The 22,972-nt window shown below is 41.4% G+C and overlaps 2 protein-coding genes across 5 annotated transcripts in view; one reads left to right on the top strand and one right to left on the bottom strand.

Moving 5' to 3' along the window:
* afap1l2 (actin filament associated protein 1-like 2) overlaps nucleotides 1-5,953 on the top strand; it is a 42,058-nt gene extending 36,105 nt beyond the window's left edge. For all 3 annotated transcript variants that reach the window (XM_085169312.1, XM_085169311.1, XM_085169313.1), the window contains 9 exons: nucleotides 1,597-1,808; nucleotides 2,963-3,108; nucleotides 3,764-3,875; nucleotides 3,990-4,232; nucleotides 4,327-4,624; nucleotides 4,953-5,126; nucleotides 5,203-5,390; nucleotides 5,518-5,727; nucleotides 5,823-5,953. In XM_085169312.1, coding sequence (XP_085025438.1) covers nucleotides 1,597-1,808; nucleotides 2,963-3,108; nucleotides 3,764-3,875; nucleotides 3,990-4,232; nucleotides 4,327-4,624; nucleotides 4,953-5,126; nucleotides 5,203-5,390; nucleotides 5,518-5,727; nucleotides 5,823-5,849 — 1,610 coding nt within the window. In that variant the 3' untranslated portion in view covers nucleotides 5,850-5,953. The remainder of the gene's footprint in view (nucleotides 1-1,596; nucleotides 1,809-2,962; nucleotides 3,109-3,763; nucleotides 3,876-3,989; nucleotides 4,233-4,326; nucleotides 4,625-4,952; nucleotides 5,127-5,202; nucleotides 5,391-5,517; nucleotides 5,728-5,822) is intronic.
* vwa2 (von Willebrand factor A domain containing 2) lies at nucleotides 498-22,917 on the bottom strand. Of its 2 annotated transcripts, none has more exons than XM_085169315.1 (14): nucleotides 22,590-22,917; nucleotides 18,017-18,078; nucleotides 15,047-15,121; nucleotides 13,425-13,558; nucleotides 13,243-13,352; nucleotides 10,877-11,074; nucleotides 10,649-10,782; nucleotides 10,354-10,483; nucleotides 9,270-9,325; nucleotides 9,081-9,188; nucleotides 8,390-8,971; nucleotides 7,717-8,268; nucleotides 7,391-7,513; nucleotides 498-7,158 (listed from the first exon to the last, which is right to left on the bottom strand). In XM_085169315.1, the coding sequence occupies exons 2-14, from the start codon at nucleotides 18,066-18,068 to the stop codon at nucleotides 7,028-7,030; spliced, it is 2,385 nt and encodes a 794-aa protein (XP_085025441.1). In that variant the 5' UTR covers nucleotides 18,069-18,078; nucleotides 22,590-22,917; the 3' UTR covers nucleotides 498-7,027. The 2 variants fall into 2 exon arrangements, with proteins under 2 accessions (XP_085025441.1, XP_085025440.1); XM_085169314.1 differs by having other exon boundaries at nucleotides 22,640-22,917.
* Between the last annotated feature and the right edge of the window lie 55 nt (nucleotides 22,918-22,972).

Below are 22,972 nucleotides of genomic sequence, written 5' to 3'. Positions count from 1 at the left end.
CATTCGTACTGGCATGAGAGGTCTAATGAAGGTCTAAGGCAAGGGAGTCAAACATAAGGCCCAGGGGCCAGGATTGGCCCAGCAAAGACTCCAGTCTGGCCAACCTTTTTGAAAATGTGAAGGAGGGCATAAATTATTGGGCTTTTAAATGTATTTTTAACAAGTTTTGCAGCTTTACCTGCTAAAAAAAAGACCTTCCTCATAGCCATTCCTGCTACATCAAAGTAATTAAGTAAGAAATTACAATTACAAGTTACAAGTTTTTTCAAGATTGACTATAAAAATGTAAAAAAAAGGTAAAAAAAAAAAAAAAAAAAAAAAAGTAATTTACACTCAAAGAGTCATGCTGAACAGTTTCTTTCATTTACTCCAGCAGCAGTTCTTTATTATGTGGAAAAAACTACGACCTATTGTTGAAATTACACTTCTTTTTTCTTTTATTTGGATATCTCAGTGATTAAAAGTGTAGTTAAATTTCTGCACACTGACAGAAAGGGGAGTTTCACTGGTCCAGCCCTCTTAGGATCAAAGTGAGTCATAAAAGACTTGTAATCTAAAATGAGCTTGACATCCCCGGTCGAAGGTAAATATATCGTAGTAGTAACATTTATTACCCTTTCAATAATTCCATTTATATCTCATGATAAATGTCAGATGAATGCAACCACAATGACAAAGACATTGCAGTTGGAGACATTACAGACACTTGTGATTGAATTGCATGACAGATTTTGCCCCTTGTAGTAATTTACACATTCGCCTGACAAGCAAAGGATCACCAGTTTTCCAAGAGGAGACACGAATCCCTTTGTGTTTGTGTCAGGAAGGACAGCTGATGTAAAAACTCAAAGTATAAAACAGGTGAATAAGGAAGTAGATAAAGTAGTTTTTTTAGTGTCTTTAAGTAACGTCCTCACTAAAAGCTACCTGTTGATGCGCCCACTTTCATTTTCTTGGTGTTTAACTAACGAAAACTAGCATGACACCAACTCATCCACAATATCCATAATATTTCCAAATTAACACTCACTGCATCATCAGATAAGTAAGTCCTACATTTGCTAGTACAGCAAGTAAATAAAACTGGAGATATGACACTCCCCTGTGGGCTCCTGGTGGTAACAATAGCACCATGCACTCCAGCACCGTCAGTCAAAAAGGACTCAACCCACCTCATGAGTGGGCTGGCATAGCACCTGCATATCATTTTGGTTGGTCCAGATAACATTAGATTGTATGCAAGACATACATAAAAGCATCGTCTCTGTTTCTTCCCTGTGTTATATGCAAAATAAAGCAGATCCAGTTTGATCCATAATGATATGCACCCTCTATGGCAGACTATTGGTTTTCAGCAACAAACAAGATTATATGACAGCAATTTGTAAGCACTGGTTTAAGAAACAACCAGTATGAATTGTGAGGTTTATCACATCAAGCAAGCATATATTTCTTTCAGTCAAGTGGAATTACCTTAAAGCCACGCAGTGTAAGCTTCTGCGACTTCAGTATTTGTTTTCTTTGCACAGTATTAATTTCTAAGAGAAGTAAAAAAGGAAACTTCATATTTATGTTTTCTCCTCCATCCTATTTCAGGCTACCTCAATGTACTGGTGAACAGTCAGTGGCGGACCTGCTGGTGTCTTATAAAGAATGGACAGCTGTGGTTTTACCAAGACAAGGGCAAGAACAAAGTAACCCAACCTGCTGTGTCTCTAGAGGGCTGCAATGTTTTGCCTGACCCCAGCCCAGAGCACCTATACTCCTTTCGGATTGACATGGATGGCACACAGATGGCAACTCTAGAGGTAGATTACCGCTTTATGTTTTCTACATTTAAATGTTTGTAGGGGGGTTAGATTGGTGAGAAAATGCTGGAGGCTTTGTTACCATGCAAAATAAATAGTTTGCACTGGGTGGAAACCCAACCACGCGGGTTTCAGTTAGTCAGGAGTGGAACAGTGGTGTGCTGCAAGCTCAAAGCGCTACTTAACCAAAGCTTATTGAAAAATAGACCATGATATCGCATGTACACACGGCATGTTTCCTGTCTGCAGCTCATGCTTGCCTCAGATGAGAGCTTACTTTGAGCTTACTGCTTAGCTCTAAGCGGTGGGCTCAAATGTCTGGCTGGATTTAAATGTGTGGAAAAAAGCAAATACTTAGTCAGCAAAATGAGAAAAGATGCACAGCTGCTTCTTGGAACCCTCAACAAACATGTCCTCATCTGAAACTCACTTTCTGCTGACATCAGACAGCATATGTAATATATGTGTGCACACAAGGGTGGTCTGGGAGCTTGAGTGGGTGTGGGTGCATGTGTACATACGCAAGTGTGCGTCTTTGTGTAAAGGGTGTGGATGTACTGGGCTTTTGGGGGACTAATGCTACACCCTTTTTCATTAAGCTTCCAGTACCACCCAGCTGCAGTATGTGTTTGGTCAATGGAATTCAGTGTTCAGTCTTCAGGGATGTGTTCTGTTTTTTTCCTTCTTGTCATAAGGTTAACATTAAAACTATCTTAATTCAAATAAATACGCCACGTCAAACCATTATGCAATATGTGTAATAGTTAACCTTCTAATTTAGACAAGCTGTTTGAATCTCCCAAAATAATAAAAGGCAGTAAACACATCGTGTCATATCAGGTTGTTTTACATGCCTCAATCTCAATCTTACTTATTTAATAGAGAATTCTTAAGAAGCAGTTTGATCCAAAATACTAAATCCGAGAAACAGCTCTTTCCTCTTATATTTTTCTAGTTAAGTCTAACAGCTCGGCTTGTACGGTTCATTTCTTAAAGTTTAGTTCAGAGAACCGCTGCTTGGAAATGGTGCTGTGGCAATCATTTCATTAATTAAAAATGGCATCCAAATTAAACTCTGAGAATTGAAAAACATGATGTTGCAAGTGCATGGTTTGCAGTGAATGCTTGTCCTTTTCTTTTCCATCCCCTCCCAGGCTAAGACATCAGCAGATATGGGTCACTGGCTGGGACTCTTGCTGTCACAGACGGGAAGCAAAACAGATCCAGAGGAGCTGACATACGACTATGTCAATGCTGAGAGGATCTCCACTATTGTCAATGCTGCGAGGACTTCCTTATAGTAAGTTATTCGCTTTTGTTCACCTCAATATGCAGATTTCCAGCTCCATATCTTATTCTTGGACTTTAGTAGAGTGGTTCTGCGTCATTCACAGTTTGAAATAATCCTCATTTATCACGCAACTTTGGTCCAACTTTGCTTTAAATGGACCGGTGCTTAAACGCCGCATTTCTAGAGCACTCAAAGCACTTTCTTACTACAAGAGTCATTTACCCATTCACACATATGTGCTTTAGTCTATGCCAAATCACCTTTAATCTAACATAACACATTCACACTTCAATGGATGCATCAAGGGAAACTTATATTCCCTGAGGACGACATGCAGAATAGAGGAGCCGGAGGTCAAACCACCAACCTTATGATTGGTAGACGGACCGCTTTATCTTTCAAGCCACAGCCACTGCTTTAAAACTGTCTTTCTTCTGATTGGTCAGTCCTCACAAACAAAACATTTGAACTGCAGCTGCTGTGTTCACAGCCAGAACAGTGCCTCAGATGACCAAAATAATATAACATCCCTTCTCTTTGACATCATCCAGATACAAGAGTATATAAAGCTGTCTAAATGCCGGTGTTTTAAGCAGTCTGAAGTCTGAGCTTTTGGAGAGGACTACCGCTGCACAAGGTTATTTGTTATTGTGTGTCTCTCTAGCTTGATGCAGAGGAGGTATTCAGAGCCAAACACCTACATAGACACCCTACCTTCTATTTCTCACAACTCTGATGATCTGTACGATGATGTGGCCTCTATAGCTGACCCAGAGGTACGCTGTCACGAAACCCGATGCAATGTTTTGAGATTCTAACTTTCAGTTTAATATTGACTCAGTCATCTGGCCACAAGCCATCTCCTAATTTCCTCCTCTCGTGTCATACAGGATGCTGAGGAGAATAGTGAGGGCAACAATCTCCAGAAAGACAATGAAACATGCTCACAAGACAATGCCAAGGGCCCACAGGGTAAAGAACAAGACTCTGAAAACAGGATTTACCTAGACCTTGTCCCTGTGCGCTCTTTCCTTCATACATCCTCTGGAGGAAAACTTTCCCCTAAAGAAGCTTCGAGACATTCCCTAATACCAGCAGATGACAAGAAGGACTCCTCTTCTCAAGTTAAAGAGGTAGGAAATTAGAGTTTATTGACAACCTCAAACCTTTCTCTAGAAAATATTTTTTACTTTCCACATTAATAATTTGCGCATCATTTGGTTGCAGGGGACGTCGACTAACAATACTGAGCCAGATTCAATGCCCGTATTAAATGGGACAAACTTAGCCTCTGCTACCAGCAAACCAGAACAAGAACAAGCCCAGACTCCCACTCCATCACAGCCACAAACTCAACCAGTCAAGACCTCAACCCAGAGCCAAGAGACCACTAAGAAGACCAGCCTGGGAATCACACAGGCCTTCAATTCCTTTGGTGGACAAATCCACAAGGGTCCAACATCTCACACTGCTGCTGCGCGTCCTCACAGCCCACAACCTGCAAGGCCCAAGGCACATACTATAGGTCAGGACAAATGGGGCAGTGGGTTTGCTGAGTTCTGTATATATAAAAAAGATATAGCAAGCATGCTCTTCATTTTAATATCACCACACTCACCTTTTTACAGATATATTCAACAACTTTTCATCATGAAGCAGATATGTTAGAAGTACTTATTACTTTCCTTGACACCTGCTTCCTATTCTGTACTATTACATAACCATGGCTCCCTCTAGTGACAGCCTGCATCTTCTACAGTTAAAAGCACAGCTTAAGATCTAGGCAAGTTTGGGGTTTTTTTACGGTTATTAAATCTTTATGTCCTCTAAAATTATAAATGCTCAATTACCAGGATGCCCCGGTGCAGTTGAGATAAAGCTGGGCAAGAACCGCACAGAGGCAGACATGCGGCGTTACATCGACGAGCGTGATCGCCTGGAGAAAGAGAGGGAGGAGGTGAAAATCAGTCTGGCAAACCTCAAGAAAGAGAAGAGGGAAATCAAAGAGGAGCTCAGCACCTGCCAAGGTACACCTGCAGTGTCCGTATGACTCAAAGATTTGCATTGATCACATGGGAACTGACAGCAGTTTGTTGTCCTCAGATCCCAAGCAGCAGGCCTCATTGGAAGCCCGTCTGAAGCAGAAGGAGGAGGCATGCCGAGAGGCAGAGCAGCACAGGGTGGAGGTGGAGCTACAGTTGGTAGAAGTGAAGGAAAGTCTGAAGAAAGTGGAGTCAGGGCCCTTCACGCTGGGAACCACACTGGACAGCAGCCTCCAGGACACGGCGATGGTTAGTGTGCTGGCTGTCTTTCTATACGCCTCAGAATCCATCTGCTAAATGTTTTCTGTGTTTTTCAAATCAGTGCGTGATGCTTGAAATGTGAACCTTAACCATCTCGCTGCTATTTTACCCTCAGCCTAAAGCATCAACGATAGGCTCTCCCCAGGTATCGTCATCGTCGTCGTCGTCGTCGTCATCATCGTTATTGTCACCATCATCTTCTTCCCAACCCTCCAGCAGCAACGTTAACGCAGATTCAGTTTCCCCGGTCAATTCTGCGTCTGCTCTTAAAGGCAGACCCACCTCCATGATGACCACAAAAGGCAATGTGCTACAGAAAGCTAAGGTGAGATTCTTATTTACACATAAAGCATCAATGTCAATATCTTATCTTGAAAGAAATATTATAATTGGTAGGTCTATTTCTTTTTATATTCATAGGAATGGGAAAAGAAATCAACAACCTAAGAGGAAATCTTCATTGACCTCTGAAATTCAGAAGTTTATGTTGGTCTAGTCGCCCGTCACCACATTCTGACCCACCGAATGAGCAGACATTTTAATCAAGAACCTCCCTTCCCTCAGCCCTTCAACCAAACCATCACTTTGTCAAGACTATGATGAGCCACAGAGGCACACTTCGTGTTCTTGGATACCACTGGATTTAATCTTAAATTCAATGACTTTTTAAAGTTTGTTTCTATTTGCAAAGGGAGGAAAGTGACGAAGTAGCATTTTGGCCAGTGTAAGAAATGCATAAATGCTACGTTTAAACTTTGAAACGTTGAAATTAAAAACCACTGAAGTACGAGACAGAGGCCCCCTTACTAAATCAGCCACTCTGTACACAGATTGTAGCTTGGTTCATATATGCTGGTAGCCAAGATGTAAATATATTTACACCATTATTCAGCCTTTGGGCTTGTATTGCTAGCTAAAAATGCACTTTTTATTCAAATAAAAATATACTGACAAAAATATGGGTTGATTTTTTTTTTTTTATAAAAATGTATCATTTTGCTATAACATGAATAAAGTCTTTACTTCTGTAAGGGGAAACATTTTTGTTTCCTTCCTTTAGTTTCAGATTCCTTCCCATCAATTCATTCAAAATGTACCTGCCATCTTTTCTTGAAATCCTCAATTATTTCACCCCTCACTGGAATATAACTACCTTTTGTATATTTAAATTTAACAATATGAATGTACTTTTTTCTTCCAAATGAACCTCGACCAGCTTAGCGGATTTGCGTGTAAAAATATGGAGCGTAATATTAAAAATGGTAACGGAGGGAGTGGGAGGACCTTCTTTTTGGTTATGTAGAGAAATAAAGTTGTGTCTATTATGCATTAAATATATTAGGATCCTGACACTGATTAATAATATAAAAGTTTATATCCTTTAAATACAAGAGAACCGTGTTGAGACATTTGCATAACAGTGAGCACAGTGACAACAATAATAACATACAAATGGATACAGCAGTACAGACACTTGCTGACACTGTGTGCAACTGTAAACACTGAAGCAAAAAAACAAAGCAACATTAGATTTCCCTTTGCTCCATCGTCTACCTGCAAGCATCCTCGGTTCTTAAGTGTTCATATGTTCAGTGTATACTTTGTGTTTATAAGTGCAGGGCATGTCAGGGAGTGTGTCTTCGACGGTGTAGTTTGTAGCGATGCAGAAGCTCCTGGTGGTTCTTCCTCTGCCTGCTCTTCCTCCTCAGACCAGCAGGTCTTGGAAAATCCCCTCTGGATGAAGACCTGCTGCTTCCTACAAACAAACCACACAACAAGTCATGACTTGTAACCAATTCTGTCCATTTACATTTACTGTTTAATTTATGAGCTTTTAATATGGGATCAAATGCTATATCAGGATATCTATATCTAAATCAGTTTGTCTTTGTTTTTGCACTTAAGTTTTGTAGAAGGGACACTGACGAAGCTATGAAAAGTAGAAATTAAGGATATAAGGAAAGAAAACTTTCATGAATGTCACTGACTTCTTTCACAGTGCGGCCCCTCATAGCCTTGGCACTGACAGCGAAAGCTCCATTCTGACAAGATGCAGACCCCATTATTCATACATGGGTTAGGCTTGCACAGGTTTACAGGTTTCTTCACCTCTGAAAGGAAGGAATCAGCACAAAGCAGCCAATTATTTTTCATGTTAAGTTTAAAATAAACTATCTTACATCTCTGAGAAGGCTAAGTGAAGGGAAAAGAAGAAAAACTGTGTTTGCAGATCAGTGTCACACAGTTCTTTATCAACAGAAAAGGAAAACAGTTTAGGAGGTTTGGTAAAAGACAAGTTCCCCTGCATCGTTACCTGAACACAGCATCTGCACCAGGACATCCTCAAAGTACTTGAGATCCTCGTAGGACGGCACTGAAATCATATGCTCCTCTGCACCGGCAATCTGCATCAGCCTCTCCCTCTGGACATCTCCGATACCAACCACAAGCACTGAGACTCCATTGTCTCTTATCTTTTGAGCTGGTACGACAGCATCATCCCCACCGGTGCCGTCCGTCACCACTACTACAGCCTTGTTCACTCCCGGTCGTGCGCCATTAGCTATGGTGAGAACATTAGAGTGGATGTGCAGCAACGCCCCACCCGTCGAAGCCACTCCACCCACGTACTTGGCGTCACCTACAGCCTGAATGATGGAAGAACCAGTCTCATACGTGTCCAGCTTGAAAACAGTGGTGGCTCTCCTACTGTACGCCACAAGGGCCACTTGAGCCACGTCACGGTTGATGTCGAACTGGACGGTGACGCTGCGCACAAAGTTCTGCAGGGTGGCAAAGTTATCACGGCCCACACCACCTGAAGCATCCAGGGCAAACACCAGATCTACAGCTTGACCCAGACAACCTGGAAAAGAAAAGAAAAAAGAATATGGATAGCTAATTTGATTTTTTTGTGCGCAGTAGTATCTGACGTAACGGTGGCATTAATGTTCCAACATATTCAGCACATCTATCAGATCAAGTACCTTGCGTATCCACGCTGCAGATCTTGGCCCTCAGCTCAGGGATCTTGGAAGCGAGCCTATCAGGTGATGAGTAGGTGAGGGTCCTCTGTGGATTTCCTGTGATGTTATTCAGCTGCTCCTTTAAGCTGTCAGGTCCCACTCCTATCAGGAAGATCTCTCTGTCTCGTGCATATTTAGACGGCTCAACCACCTCATCTGCGGCAGGAGTGGCGGTGAGCAGCACCACCACACGAGGAAGGTCGTCCACGACATCGGCAAAGACTGGCGTGCTTATAAAGCCATGGCGGGTAACATAGCGGAGGGCCTGCCCCGTGTTTGTTTCACCACCAATTAGCTGAAGTGAGTACACAGCCTTAAGAAGACTCCTCAGGTCTCCTTTGAACTTGCCAACCTGGGCCTCGACTCGTGGTTCCCCGCCAAACACCGCCAGGCCGACCTTGCTGGGACTGTTAGAGCCAATCACAGTCTGCAGGAAGCGCTTTAAGAAGGACTTCAGGCGGAGAAAGCCTTCCAAGGTGAGTGTGGCAGAGCCCTCCAGCAGGAAGAGCAGGTCTACAGAGCAGTCCAGCAATAATGCAGGAGCTAAGAAGGAATGGATGGTTTGGTTAATTTGCTCTCTATTTGCTCTCTGACATTAATTTGCTCTCCGACATAGCCTTAGCATGTAGTCAGCAGCTTTGAGTGTACTGACCACAGTGTGGGTCTCCTCCGTAGCCAGGAGGACACACGCAGTGGTAGCCCTCTGAACCTTCTGATACACATGTTCCACCATTCAGGCATGGCTGAGAATCACAGGGATCTACAGCGGAGAGAGATGAAGAGCGTGAGTTGCAGATACTGCATCTTAGAGAAGTAAAAAGCGGCAAGACGAGGTTGTTACCCGGACAAATTGTTCTATGGCAGACTGTCTGGTGTCTCGTATAAACCTTGTTGTACCTGTGGAACACAAAATTCAAAATGTTTTGTTAGCATTTAAAACAGTTGCTTCTAGATGGTGTGATGTGGGTAAGTTCCTGACCCCCATAAGCCATTCTCTGATTTTCCCTATTAGGTAACAGAAACACATTACCTGAGCCCCACCCATCAATTGATTCATATAATAAGTGGCCAGAGGAATTTTAGATCTCAGTTAGATCTGCCAGTCATGCGAATTGCTAGCACTCATCTAGACAGTTTCAGGTACTAGAAACAGCACACACCTTATTTCTTTTCTCTGCTTTTCCCCCAAAAATTAGTTTTACCTTGAGTGTAATGGTCTACTTCCACTTGCCTCGGGCCATTTTGCTGTGGTAAAGTTGCAATGTTGTGTGAAATTAATTTTGTCAAAGGCCATTTTAATTTTGCCTGGGAGGGTCTGAAAGAATTTCACTGCTGTAGCTTGTTTTGTATTAACACCCTCACACTGACACAGCACATTAACACATGGGAGTTACCCTGTTCCACTGCTGTCTTGTGGCTCATTGAGCAATGAGGGGGGAAAAAAACACTGTTACACACTTAGATCCAATGCAACGTCCAAAACAGATCATATTACGAAAACTATACAGTGCTGTGCTAAAGTCCTGAGCCACCCCGTGATCGTGTTGTCTCTACACAGACAACTTAGCATGCTGTACAGTTTCAGGTTAAAGAACTGTTAAAGAATTTGAGAAATCTGGATAAATAGGAGGACAAAAGAAGTAGTGACACATCTAAAAATAAAAAATAAACAACTATCTACAGCAGATGAGCCGTGTCTCAAAGTCACATTGTTAAGAAATAGGAAAAGAAAACTGAGCAAAGACATCACACATGACATGAACCTTTCTTGACTATAAGAGTTCAGGCTGTGTTTTTGTGTTTTTCCATTTATGCACATGTTAAAATAAACCACTGCACCAACATTCCTAGCAAAGTTCAAGACTTTTGCACAGTACTGTATACTGCAGCTACAACATTTGAAAGTAAAACCTTTAAACACTTGCCTGTAGTAGGGACAGAGAGATGTGTATGGGGAATAGCCTTTGGAACCTTTCCAACACATGTAGTTCCCCTGCAGCTCTTTGACTGTCTCCAGTGTCTTCCTCTCACAGGGAAATGTCTCCATCCGACAGCCTGGAGAACAGGGTTGAGACAGGGGTTAGGAGGAGACTGGACACTAAGCAATGAGGGACTAGAAAAAAGGGAGTAGTGCAGCACAAAACAAGGATGTTAGAGAAAAGGATTCCCATTCACTTCTTTAACAAACAAGCACGAATAGTTGTCAGTGGAAAGTCAAACCTGCGGGTGTGGCGTTGCAGAAAGAGAACGTGCTCAGTGTTGTGTACAGGCCATTGACACCATCATGGAAATGCTCGGCGAGGAAAACGTGGCTCTCTGTTGGCTCACTGGCTAAAGCGTGAAGCTCCTCCCATCTGAAAACATATAGAGATGGCTTAGTATATAAAGAAATGTACACATACTTTAATGAATTATAGGGAAAGTTTATTGTGGAGCTGTCAAACATACTTGGGGTAGCGCAAGCCCACAGCAAACACAACCACGCCTGTGTCTTTGAGCTGAGCAGCTGCCAGCACAGAGTTGCCCTGAGATCTCCCATCTGACATCAGGATGACGATGCGAGGCACACTGGAAGAGTTACGGCCGCCTGGGAAACCCTTCCTGAGGATGTACTTCAGAGCCAGGCCTGTCTGGGTGCTGCCTCCCCTGTGGGTAGAGAATTCGGAAAAGGGAAATAGCAGGATTTCTGTGTTTTTGTTTGAAAAATACTGAGGAGTTAGAGCGCATGTACTGTACTACAGCAGATGTCAGCAAGGTCAATAAACTGCTGCATATCACAGCCAACATAAACTAAAGATTACATTTGGATGGATTTCTCTTTAAGTTCTTGGATTCTAAATGTATGTTGGCTACGTTTCATCACCCCAGGCTTCGTGACACACATTTAAATCATTTTCGGTTTTGTTTTTGTTTAACATAAATGTCCATCCTTTCATTTTCAAAGTGTAGACACTGAGAAAAAGATCCTTTCCAGGTGACAGAGGACAGATGTGTTGAAACAAACGCTACAAGTGGCTTCCTCGCCAATCTAACCTCCTTAGAACAGATCTGTGTGAGCATATGCTCCACAAATATCTTCAAAATATTGAAACTAAGAAACTTGCGCTTCTTTGAACTACAATAATCTCAAACAACAATGTGAACAAAAACACATCTGCATTTAAAGCAGCTTTCAGTTGCTCCCTTGTCATTAAGCGTCACCAGCTAGGTCTGCACATTTGATTTGGCAGCATTTTATGCCAGATGCCCTTTCTGGTGAAACACCACAGAGATTTGTGTCGCCTGCTGAACTTGAACCGCAACCTTTTGCTTGGCAAATGAACGTGTTAAGCACTTAACTACATGACTTTTACTGGTAATAATCAGAGGTTAAAGTGGGCTGGAGCAATTAGTTTCAAAGCAAAACACTACTCAGCAACTGAAACGTTTTTGACTGAAATTGTAATTTTCATTTTAGATGTAATGTCCTAATTCAGAGTTTCTGAGAGATTGGATCTATTATGATGATTAGCTGAACTGGCCGAATGGAATATGACAATTTTGCGTCATTAAAGGTTGCATGAAAATACGGGCAATTTATTGTAGTTTTCAGAACTAGAATAAAGTTTACAGTGATGTGCTATATTGTAGTGATCAGTTTACTGTAATTAGGTTACATCAAAGGTAACAGATAATACTTTTTTTGCTCCTTTAATCACTGGTAATAATGATAATAATGCAATAAATCCAATAAAAATGCATAAACACTAAAATACCCAATGTTACCTTAAGTTAAACTTCCCTTCTGGAGTTCTCTAACATTTCCAAAGTTGCTATAACATTTCTACTGATGTTGAGTCGGTCGCTACATTAATTCAATTTGTGGTAATGTGACTGGTTATAAGTTTCAATTCTATGTACCCACTTCAAACCAGCTGGTGGGTCAAACTGTTACTTCCACATTGTGAACAACACACATACACACACACACACACACACACACATCTGGTCAAATTACCATCCTCTTCCTCGGTTTATGCACTTATCCAATATCCAGTGACCACCTGTGGAGGGCCTCTAATCTGAAATTAATTTGTTTTTCTTTTCAGGGAGCATTTGGTGCTACTTAGCCACATGTGTGGATGTGTACGTGTTTTGCCGTCAGCATAGTTTAAGGGATTTGTAAAATATAAGATGAGGACAAGAAAATGTTGCCAGTCTGGATATGTTCGACCTAATTCTATCACCTTTTTTATTCATTTACTCTTGGATTTGTTTTCTTAAACATGACAGTCTGCTTTTAAAAACATCCCTCCAACAGGGACATACCATTTTGTTAGCACTAGGTCTTTTTTTTCAGCTGTCAAAATAGATGAACTACTGAATCTTCTGTGGCAAATATAACACACGCATACAGTTTTGTAATCTCAGTCTGCACTAACAGCATCTTGCACTTCCAGGCCGGTTGATAACAATGGAAACGCTGGAAGAAAAAATAAAGAGGACGCCTACCAATTTAGGCTCTCTGTTTTCCAAATCAAGGAAAGCTGTGAGCCACAAATGTTTTGACTCCATCCTTAGAATTGTTGCTTGCTAATTAAAATCTTAAAATAATGTCGCCTGCTTCTCCAGTGAGCGCAGATGATTTAAAACAGTTAATTTCATAATGGATGTCAAAAAGAGCCTGTTTAGACACATTTTCCACATTTCTTTAAAGCTTTCATTGTCCCGGATCCTTCATAGTTATAACTCATTAACATACAAAACCAAACTTAAGTTAAAGGCTTGAGTTCACATATTAAACTACTCGTGCTCAGATGGCAGCAGAGACACACCTGTAAGAAATGCTCTTTATCTGCTTCTTCAGCTCCTGCTTGGTGGAGTATGAGTCCAGGGTAAACTCAAGCCGAGGAGTTAGGCCAAACTGAATTAAACCAACTCGCACCTGCACAGGGAGAAATTAGAGCACTGACTGACAGGATGCGAAGACGGCGAGAAACAAGATATCAACCCAAACCTTATCTGGTCCGATGTCTAGTGCTTGACAGAGTTTGATCGCATAGTGTTTGGACCTCTCGAAGCTGCCTTTCCCGACGCTGTAGGAACCATCCATGAGGAAGAGAATATCCATGGCTGCTGAGCACTGCATCACTTCCCATTAAAGCAAACACACACAGAATAATTCACACAGAGGGTACAGACAAAGATGGGTCAATAGGTCCAAACTCATTCACTAGCTCCCCCATAATTCTGTATTATATTGGTTTTCCTGGCTGGGTATCAAATGGACCGTTGCAGACAAAAATAGCATCTAGACATAATAAGAGAAAACAAACTCTGCATGTCAAAGCTAATTTTATTTCCTTATATTTTCCCTTTCACACATTAAACTACTACCAAGCGAAAAGCTTCCTCTCTCTTTCATGCACGTTTGTACTTGCTGGGTGCATTAGCTGATTATGAAAAGAGCCATTAGGGGCACATTACACGTGCAGCGTGTGCCATCTGTCTGTCATTTGAGTCATCTGCTTATAGAAAAGTCACATACACCACTGACACAGACCAACAACTTCTAAGTATTTCTGTCTCACAATTTGTTATCCATTTCTGATATAGGATCTCTGGCTCATTTACTGTGTGCTGCTCAGCTGACTTACATCCAATTACAAGCATGCAGGTTGACATCATGTCCAAGCATGTCACAACAATTCCTAGCACCAACACTCATGTGAAAAAAAACACTTTTAAGCACACCACGTGATTCAGTAGATTGTAAAACTACCTTTAGCAGCAGTAACTTGAAGTAATTTTTTGTAAGAATTTATCTTTTACGTGATTGTGGAAGTATTTTGGCTCATTGTTGTTAACAACGTTGCTCCGGTTAATTAAAATTTGCTTATTTGCTTATTCACAGCTTGAGGGTTTGTCTGGGCCACTTAAGTGTCTTGATTCTCTTGTTTTTAGCCATTCTGTTGTAGATTTTGCTCTTCTATTGATCTTGCTGCATGACCCAATTTGGACCAAACATTACCTGTTGGACAGATGGCCTCACATTAGGCTGAATACTTTGAGTCACTGACTCATGGTTGAGTCAATGACTACAAGGTACCCTGGTCTCATGGCAGCAAAGCAATCCTAAATCATCACCCCTTCACCTCTGAGTTTGACATGTGGCAAGAGATGTTTGTGCATTGTGTATTATGACCAAACATCTCCACTTTGGGCTCATCTGTCTAGATGCAAACCTAAGCTGTGCTGTTATGTTCTTATTAGTGACAGGCACCTTTTATCTAGCAACCCTTCCAAAAAAACATACTTGTTGTGTCTTTTTGTAATTGTGATATCATGAAGTTTAACATTTAACATGCTAACTGAAGCCTGTAGAATGTGAGATCTAGTTCTCTGGTTTTATACAGTTTCTAAGAGGATTGCGCAGTCAGATCTTAGGTTGAATTTGCTGGGCATCAACACACACCTGAATGCTCCAAACCACAGAACTGCCAAAACTGCTACTTTTGCAGAGGTGACCCCTGATGATCAAAAAGTCAAGTGCCTGGCTGCTACTTACCTATGGAAGCAGTGCTTCGTTTTTCACATGACTGTACATTCTATGTGTTAACCATTTTGTAAGGTACTCACTTTCTCCTGCAGAGTTGATTTTCACAATGTTCTCGTGGCTGGTTTGAATCTCCTGCACAGAGGTGCTGTGCTGAACTAGCAGGCACCAACAACACAGAGAGCAGTCAGATATTTATTCAGTCTATATTTATTCACCTACAGCCACAGTAAATTTACATATGAAGCACTAACCTATGAGAGAGAGGCCAAAATAACTTGGAATAAATTAGAAATAGGTGAAACGCGGCTTATTACACATTTAACTGATTTTCTAAATGTGTCTAGACTACTGTAATCTAAAAGAACATATTCAAGCTTAAAACATTTAGGGTCCGGATCTCCACAAGGTTTCAAATACTTATAAATCTGAGGGTTTGCAAAATTATCATTGCAATTTCAATTTGTTTATATCTTAGTTTTAGTTGGATCCTCACCAGCTCCCATTAATAGTCACAATTTTTCATCAGTTTCAGATTCACAAAATACTTCATATAAAAAACATGCTCTGACCTGTAGACCATTACTCTTCACGTTAACTTTATTTATTGTCATTGTTCAGACATCCTATAGAGCCGTGAGAAAAGTAAAATATCCAATAAATTGGATGCTTTCCCTAAAGCCAAAATAGACTCCCACATGAGCCCTATTCTAATGGATAATTGAGTATTTCAAGCTAATGTGAGCAGACAAGTGAAGAAAACCATTCTTTCGCTCCATTCAGTCAAAGGACGCTCTTCTATTCAGGCACACGTACGGCTCAGAGGAGAGCAAGGACATGTTTTCGTGTGAACATGGCTTTTTGTCCGACAGAGGCATTTGTTCGGCACAGAGAAGGGAGCACTTGAGTGATTTTACAAACGTGCGTTGCCACGCTGAACAGATTCCACACTCTGAATACCACGGCGCTGCTTTTCAGTCAGAAAGAAAGTGTCAGTTCGTCCTCCCGTAATGCTTCAGGCTGTCCGTGTCTTGCTGATTTAGTGCCTGCACATCAGCTAAAACAGGTGATAAAAAGTCAAACGAGCCGAACGATAAAGCGCTACCGAAAACATCAAAGAAAGGTTGCATGTGCAAAAGTTTGATGGGATTATTTAGTGCCGACATTGGCTTTGTCCTCATATTTTGCACTCATATTTCTGTCACTGATGTTGTCCGGGGAGAGGTGAGAAGAAAAATACTGGCTGATTTTTTTTCTCTTTTAAACATGATTTTTTGGGCCTTTTTGCCTTTGTTAGATTGGCAAAGGGAAGAATAGACAGTTGGATAGTAATTAACTAATTGGAAGGTTGGTGGTTTGATTCCTGGCTTCTCCAGTCTGCATTACAAAAGTACCCTTGGGCAAGACGCTGAACTCCAAGTTACTTTCCGATATATACATGTGTGTAAATGTTAGAAGAGAAAGAACTTGCATGAATACGGCATGTTGTATAAAGCGCTTTGAATGCTTAAGAAGGGCAGAGTTTGCAGAGAATACTGTTCTTCCAGAGGAAAGAAGGGAACCAGCTTAAGTCAGGGTGTCAAGACTTTCGCAAACTCAGCACTAACCTTGAGTCCTTTTTATTATTTTTGTTTAAATTTGATTTCTTTGCAGGCTGCCACGGATGATTAATGGTGAAATGCAACATACATTTAGCAAAAGACATGTCAATGGTTGTAAAAATAAATAAATAAAGGGAAAGTATGCAACATATAAATAATAAAACCAATTCATTTTTTTATTGTTACATTTTGAGCACAACTAAAACTCTGAAGTGGCAATAATATCATTTTTTAAAGCTCATGACTTTATTTTGTTTTTCTTCAACCATTCACTCATAGGAGTAAAGGCCTTCATTGGGTCATGAAACATTAAGCACAACACTAATAATTAAAGAAACTTGCCACCTGCAAACCAGACCTCTGCTCTCCGACCTCTCCACAATCCTGACCCTTTCAGCTTCTTCGAATTCCAACAACGCCGCAGCCCCAAAGCACTCCTGACAGGGGACGTTTAGGTTCTTGGCAAGCTGCGTTTTCACGGTCAGTGTGGGGCCCACAGTGCTCTGAACAAAACATCTATCTGTTCAGCCGAGCGACTCTAGCAGAATGACTGTATCTTTAATGTGTGTGAAAGACGATTTAGCAGAAAAATCAGGAACAAGATAATAAATGTAAACCCTGCAGCTGAAAGGTTGATGTCAATTGGCATCAATCCCACTACAGTCTGGGAGATAAACACAATATCTCCCTGAAATCAGAAAAATAACAGGGATTAGCCTGCCCCTATCTGTGGAATTCAATTTGACAGGCTGGATTACATGGATATCTTGCACTGAAACATGTTATCTGTGTTGTCAGCGTGTCGTCTCTTGACAGGGTAAGACAGTCTGGTGTGCTCAAGTTCAAAGTCTTAAAATGACCTATAATAAATAGTTAGGATGGGGCTAAAGCTGTCATTTTTGAAAACAATTCAAGGATTATATTGCCCCACGACTCCTGCCTCTTCCCTCAGGCACATACCGATGGACTCTGGTCCACGGGAACAATGCAATGGAATAGATGCAAAGTTTGCCTCGCAAAACAAGCAGCATGTCAAGCACATGCGGCAGGAAAGCACTTTGATGCGAGACTTGACAGGTTAAAGCTGTAAAATGTCTCGTAAAGAATCTCAGGTGGTCCAGAGGCGCTTCAGTGATTCACCGCACATTTTCCATCAAGCAGGGCATAAACTTGGGCCTTAAATGTTCTCACAAGCACCAACACAATGAACATTTTCAACACTATATTTACAAGAACATTAAACTTTGCCTGAGCAAAAACAACCATAACCATCAGTACATACCTAATATTAGCATTTATTCCCAATGCTAACCCTGACACAGTGCTGTATCCACTGACTTTTATTTACAAAGCATCCATAATGCGCAAGCAGATATTCCAAAATAGTATTTAAAACACTCCTCCCACTCTGAGGCACAGAAGGCAAAACAGTAATAACATCAATAAACCGACCTTGAAGAAGCAGCACAGTTAAGAGGGAGGAGAGGCAGATATGAAAGTTCATCCTGGGACGCCTGGAACGACAACAAAAGGGACACTTAGCCAGAATGCAAAGTAAAAGCACTAAAATGCACATATATCTGTTTTTTTTCTTGTTCACGAGTGAAAGCCTTCTGTTATTCTCAAGGTGAAATAGACTTTAGCAATATAATCCATCAGACAGACAAAATGTCAGAGACACTGGCAAAGAAGCCAGAAATTGTGAGAAAGTTTTTTTGTGAGCCGTTTTTGTGTTATACAGAAAACCACTTAAGCCTTGATACAATTCAGGAAATGTGCTATAGTGCTAGCCAAAGGACATGAGGACAAGTCATTAGCAACAGGGCACAACTACATTCGATCAGGGGTGCCAGGGGGTAAGTAACCCAAGACTGACTGCACTGTTACCATATTTTCATAGCTAAGTGGTTGAACTTTGGCCTTTCAAAGAGTGTCCATAGAAAAAAACCAGGGTGGTTTTAAAAACTTTTTCAAATATTTTCATACTATGCCTTAATAATTTTTTCCTCAAACCTGATTCTGGGATCTACCTTTACTCTCATCAAGTTCACCATTCTCAGTGTGGGAATGACCCTAAACGTCCAGACATAATTTAGGAGAATTTAGAAGCTCTGTTTTGGTATTATTCCCCTGGGAAAAGTGGCCTAACAGCATAATGTTGCTCTCAGGCAACAAACCACTAAATTCTATTTTGGGCATTAAATTAAAACAAAATCTAATACACTTGTTCAGATATTCGTCTACATGCCTGGAATTTTTTATTTAGTTATTTCAACTAATTTTACAGTGTAATAATCAAAAACGTATGTGCCATTCTGAGAGACAGGACAACTGAGCATCGTTTAAAAGCTACAGGCTACCAGAATATTGTTGCTGACCATGTCCGTCCCCTTAAGACCACAGTATCCCCATGTCGCAAAGCTCAGATCAAACTGGATCCTTGAATATAATAATACTCAGCACACATAACTGTACTCAACTGGCCTCCAGAGTCACCAGCTCTTAATTCAGAAAAGAACCTTTGGGATGTGGTGGAACGAGAGATTCACATCGTGGATATACAGCTAACAAATGTGAAGCAACTGCATCATGCAATTGCTGCACATTTATTAAAGTGGGTCTAAGCCAGTACCAGCCAGGTGTACCTAATAAAGTGGCCAGTGAATGTAACTCACTTAACAAAGGTGTCTTGATACCAGCATGTATACATATAAGTGTTTTGTCTGGTTTAAAAAGAATCCCATACATTCCAAATGAAGCTCTTCAAGCAGGATGTAAACTACTTTGGATGTGTGTGTGTGTGTGTGGGGGGGGGAATTCCAACAAGATGTGAGCTATGTAAATATGTGTGTTTGAGAGTGTAATCTATGTTTACCACAGTGGTCACCCAGGAGCTGGGATACCAGAATATGCTGACATAGCCCTACGGCCATCTACAAACCCACTAATTATGATTTGATTACACATGCCAACTATTAAGCAAGCATACAACCTGACCTCAGGTTAGCCGCACCATTACAATGACAGTCACATGTTGTCACTGTTTGATACACATACAATGTTAAGGGGGATGCATATAATATCTGATTAACTCTGGGAGCTGATAAGCAGGGCTAAAATATCCTTCCTGTGGCTGAAAAGACTGTGTGTGGTCCAACAGGTATGCATATTATAGAGACTAATATCTCCCTAGAAAGTAGTGCCTTATACGGGCATTCCTTTCTTATGGGGACAAAACACAACACTCCTTAAAGGCAGTGGCCTTTAAAGTAAAGACTGCTTTAAGATTAGCAGTTCTAATTAATGTTAGAGCACATTTAAACAACTCAATGTAAGTTGATGTTATGTCCAATGAAATCATGGTTATATAATTGTGTGTGGACTTGCTCCAACAAAAGCCCACTATGCTTGTGGGATCTGACATTTTTGTGGGGACCAAAATGCTGGACCCCAAAAGCTTACATAGCTGGCCGAAGGTTAATACTTAACTTTAGGTATTCAGTATGACATCTATGGTTAGGGTAAGGGGGCGTGGTATTATTATGTAAGTGACAGGTCCCCACAAAGATAGCCGTACTAAAATCTGTGTATCTGTGTATAGGTAGACCAGAGAATCCCTCTGTACTGGTAAAGCCGTGTGTATTTCTGAGACAGGGATGTGATTGTGTGCAGGATGGAGCCCCTCTTTAAGAGGAGTCTGTGTGTCTGTGATACAGATCTGCAGAGCTGACATGATGTGGCTGTCTGAGAAGGCACGTGCTGATAAACATCAAGAAAAAGCTATTGATGCTCATTTTGTGCACTCGCTGGTACGTCTTGCTGACAACAGATTTCATTACTTCCACGGGGGTGCAGCTTAGAGCGCCCATGCTTGCACAGGGAAGCAGCCGACCATGCCGGCATATAAAAGACACTTTTACAGTAAACGTGTGTAGTGCGCACACCTGTCTGAAAATTGGCTTCTTCTTCACAAGCATTCCTGCCCTCCCCGAGTCTGTGTGCCAGGGAACAGCTTCTCAGCTGTCTGCCCTGGAATAGTGGTTCCAGCTAAATGAGCAAAACTGCACAGATCAGCCTGTCAGGGGAGGGAAATGCTAATTAAAGTGCTACGGTCTCCTAACCCAATGTTTTTCATATTTCTTATGTGAATGGGATGATTAACCCATAAAATACTAGCACTCAATTTCAGTGGTAAAATAATGGAGGAAGAGGAAGGGCCAAGTCAAGCTTTCCCACCAAACTGTATGCTTGGTGGGAGAGTGCATTCATGCTGTATAATTAGAAAGGAGCACCAGTTTTTGAACAAGCTTCATAGAAACGGCAGAGATCTTGTAACCTGTACTTGGGAGTGAGTGTGTTACTTTAAGAAACATCTTGACAGTGTAAATCATTTTAGGGTGACTCACCTGAAACAGCTGCTTTAAAAACAGCAGAGAGCAAATGTGAAAAACTGTGCAGCACGGCAGCTGATTAAAAGCCACAAAATGCTTTGGTATGTACCCACTGTAGTGATGTGTTGCTCTAACAAGTCGGAAACCACACACAGACAGACAGAGGATGCAGTCTCTGATGGGATTTTGAGGCAGCTTATCATCAGTTCCCAGTTAATCAAGCTAAATAAGATTATTGCTTAGAATAATTTGCAGCAAATCCAGTTTGTGCAAATAAGAACTCATTTTATTTTTTATGTTGTGTGTCATTGAGTTTATTGATACACACACTGATGAGCCAGATCATTAGGTACACACTTTGCCAGTTTCTGCCCCTAGATTACTTAATTCTTTGTGGCACAGATTCCAAGGTGCCATAAGCATTCCCTAAGACATTTTGGCCCATACTGGCATTTTAGCATCACAGTTGCTGCAGATTTGTTGGATACATATCTCTCATTCCTCCACATCCCAAAGGCGTTCTACTGGATAGAGATTTGGTGACTGTGAGATACCAGTTTGAGTGATTTGAGCTTTGTCATCCTGCTGGAAGAAGCCATCAGAAAATGGGCACACTGGGGCCATAAAGCGATAGACATGGTCAACAACAGGTAGGTTACTGCATTTAAATGATGCTCAGTTTGTACTTAGGGGCCCAAAGTGTGTCAAGAAAATATCCCCAACATCATTACACCAACAGCAGTTTGAACCTATAACACAAGGCAGGAAGGACCCATGCTTTCATATTGTTTAAATGCTGACCCTTCCAAATATCACAGCAAAAATTGAGACTTATCAGTCGAGATATTTCCCAATCTTCTGTTGTCCAATTGTGATGACCACGTGCAAATATTAGCCTTAGATTCCTCTTCTTAAAGAAGCAATACCCAGTGTGATCTGCTGCTGTTGCCCAAGAGATGCTCTTCTGCATACCTTGGTTTTAACAACTAGTTATTTACTGTAGTTTTCCTATTATTTCAAAGCATTTTATTGCACCCATCTCCTTCAAGATTTATTATCGTGCATGCCTTTGCTATACCAAGTGGTTATCTGTTGTCTTTGTATCAGCTTGAAGCAGTAGAGCACCATTGGGTTCACTCTGTAAACACTGTGCAGGGAAATGTCAGGTGATTTGAGCTTCAGCAGGCTCCTTTGACCACTTCTACATGTCGAAATACTCTGAGCTGCTTCTAATGATTCTAATGATTGGTTCATTAGATATTCGTGTTGGAGGGAATTAAGGTGCACCTTACAAATTTACCGGTGAATATATTCAAATGCCTGGGATAAAACGTCGCCAAATTATTAGCATTATTTAACGGTAGCAGAGTTTACAGCAGTGGGTTAAATACGTTTAATTTTCCCTTTGGCCTGAACCTCTAGTCAAGTCTGTCCACACCTGGTCACTGTTCCGCGTATGGCAGGTTTAAAGTCAGGTACAAGGTCCTAGCATGCTAACATCACAGTCAAAAATAGAAAGGGAGGTTTCGTCAGCACGCATACCCAAAGCGGTATTGCTTAAACTTTTTAAGCAATCTCGTAAAAAAAAAATCATTGTACAGTAACTTGTTAACTCAGTCAAACAGCAAACTTACTAAATTGCTACAGAAAGACAACCGTCACCAGCACATCCAAACCCACGCACCGATAAATCGTCTCCTCGCCGACCGCAGTTTTTTCTCCTTTAAGCTGAAGCGCGTCTTCCGCAGACCGCTCCTCTCCGTCCTCCTAACACCACCTTGTTTCCGCACTGATTTGATTTAATGAGGGGCTTTGCCTCCGACCAGAGAGGGAGCTGCGACCCCACCTACCCGACATGCCTATCCCTGAGGTACCTGCACAGATGAGTACTTCACATGACCTCCTCCCATCTCCAACAGGTACGAAAACAGGGAGTGGCTTAGATAGTTTTACATCCTGGTACCACTTAAGACACATGAAACTACAGAGGCATTAAAATTAAACTTTTTCCCTTTGG

This window comes from Neolamprologus multifasciatus, chromosome 8 (genome assembly GCF_963576455.1).
Source record: "Neolamprologus multifasciatus chromosome 8, fNeoMul1.2, whole genome shotgun sequence".
Taxonomy (NCBI): domain Eukaryota; kingdom Metazoa; phylum Chordata; class Actinopteri; order Cichliformes; family Cichlidae; genus Neolamprologus; species Neolamprologus multifasciatus.
The sequence above is the reverse complement of the archived record's forward strand: the minus strand, read 5'-3'. Positions and strand labels throughout refer to the sequence as shown.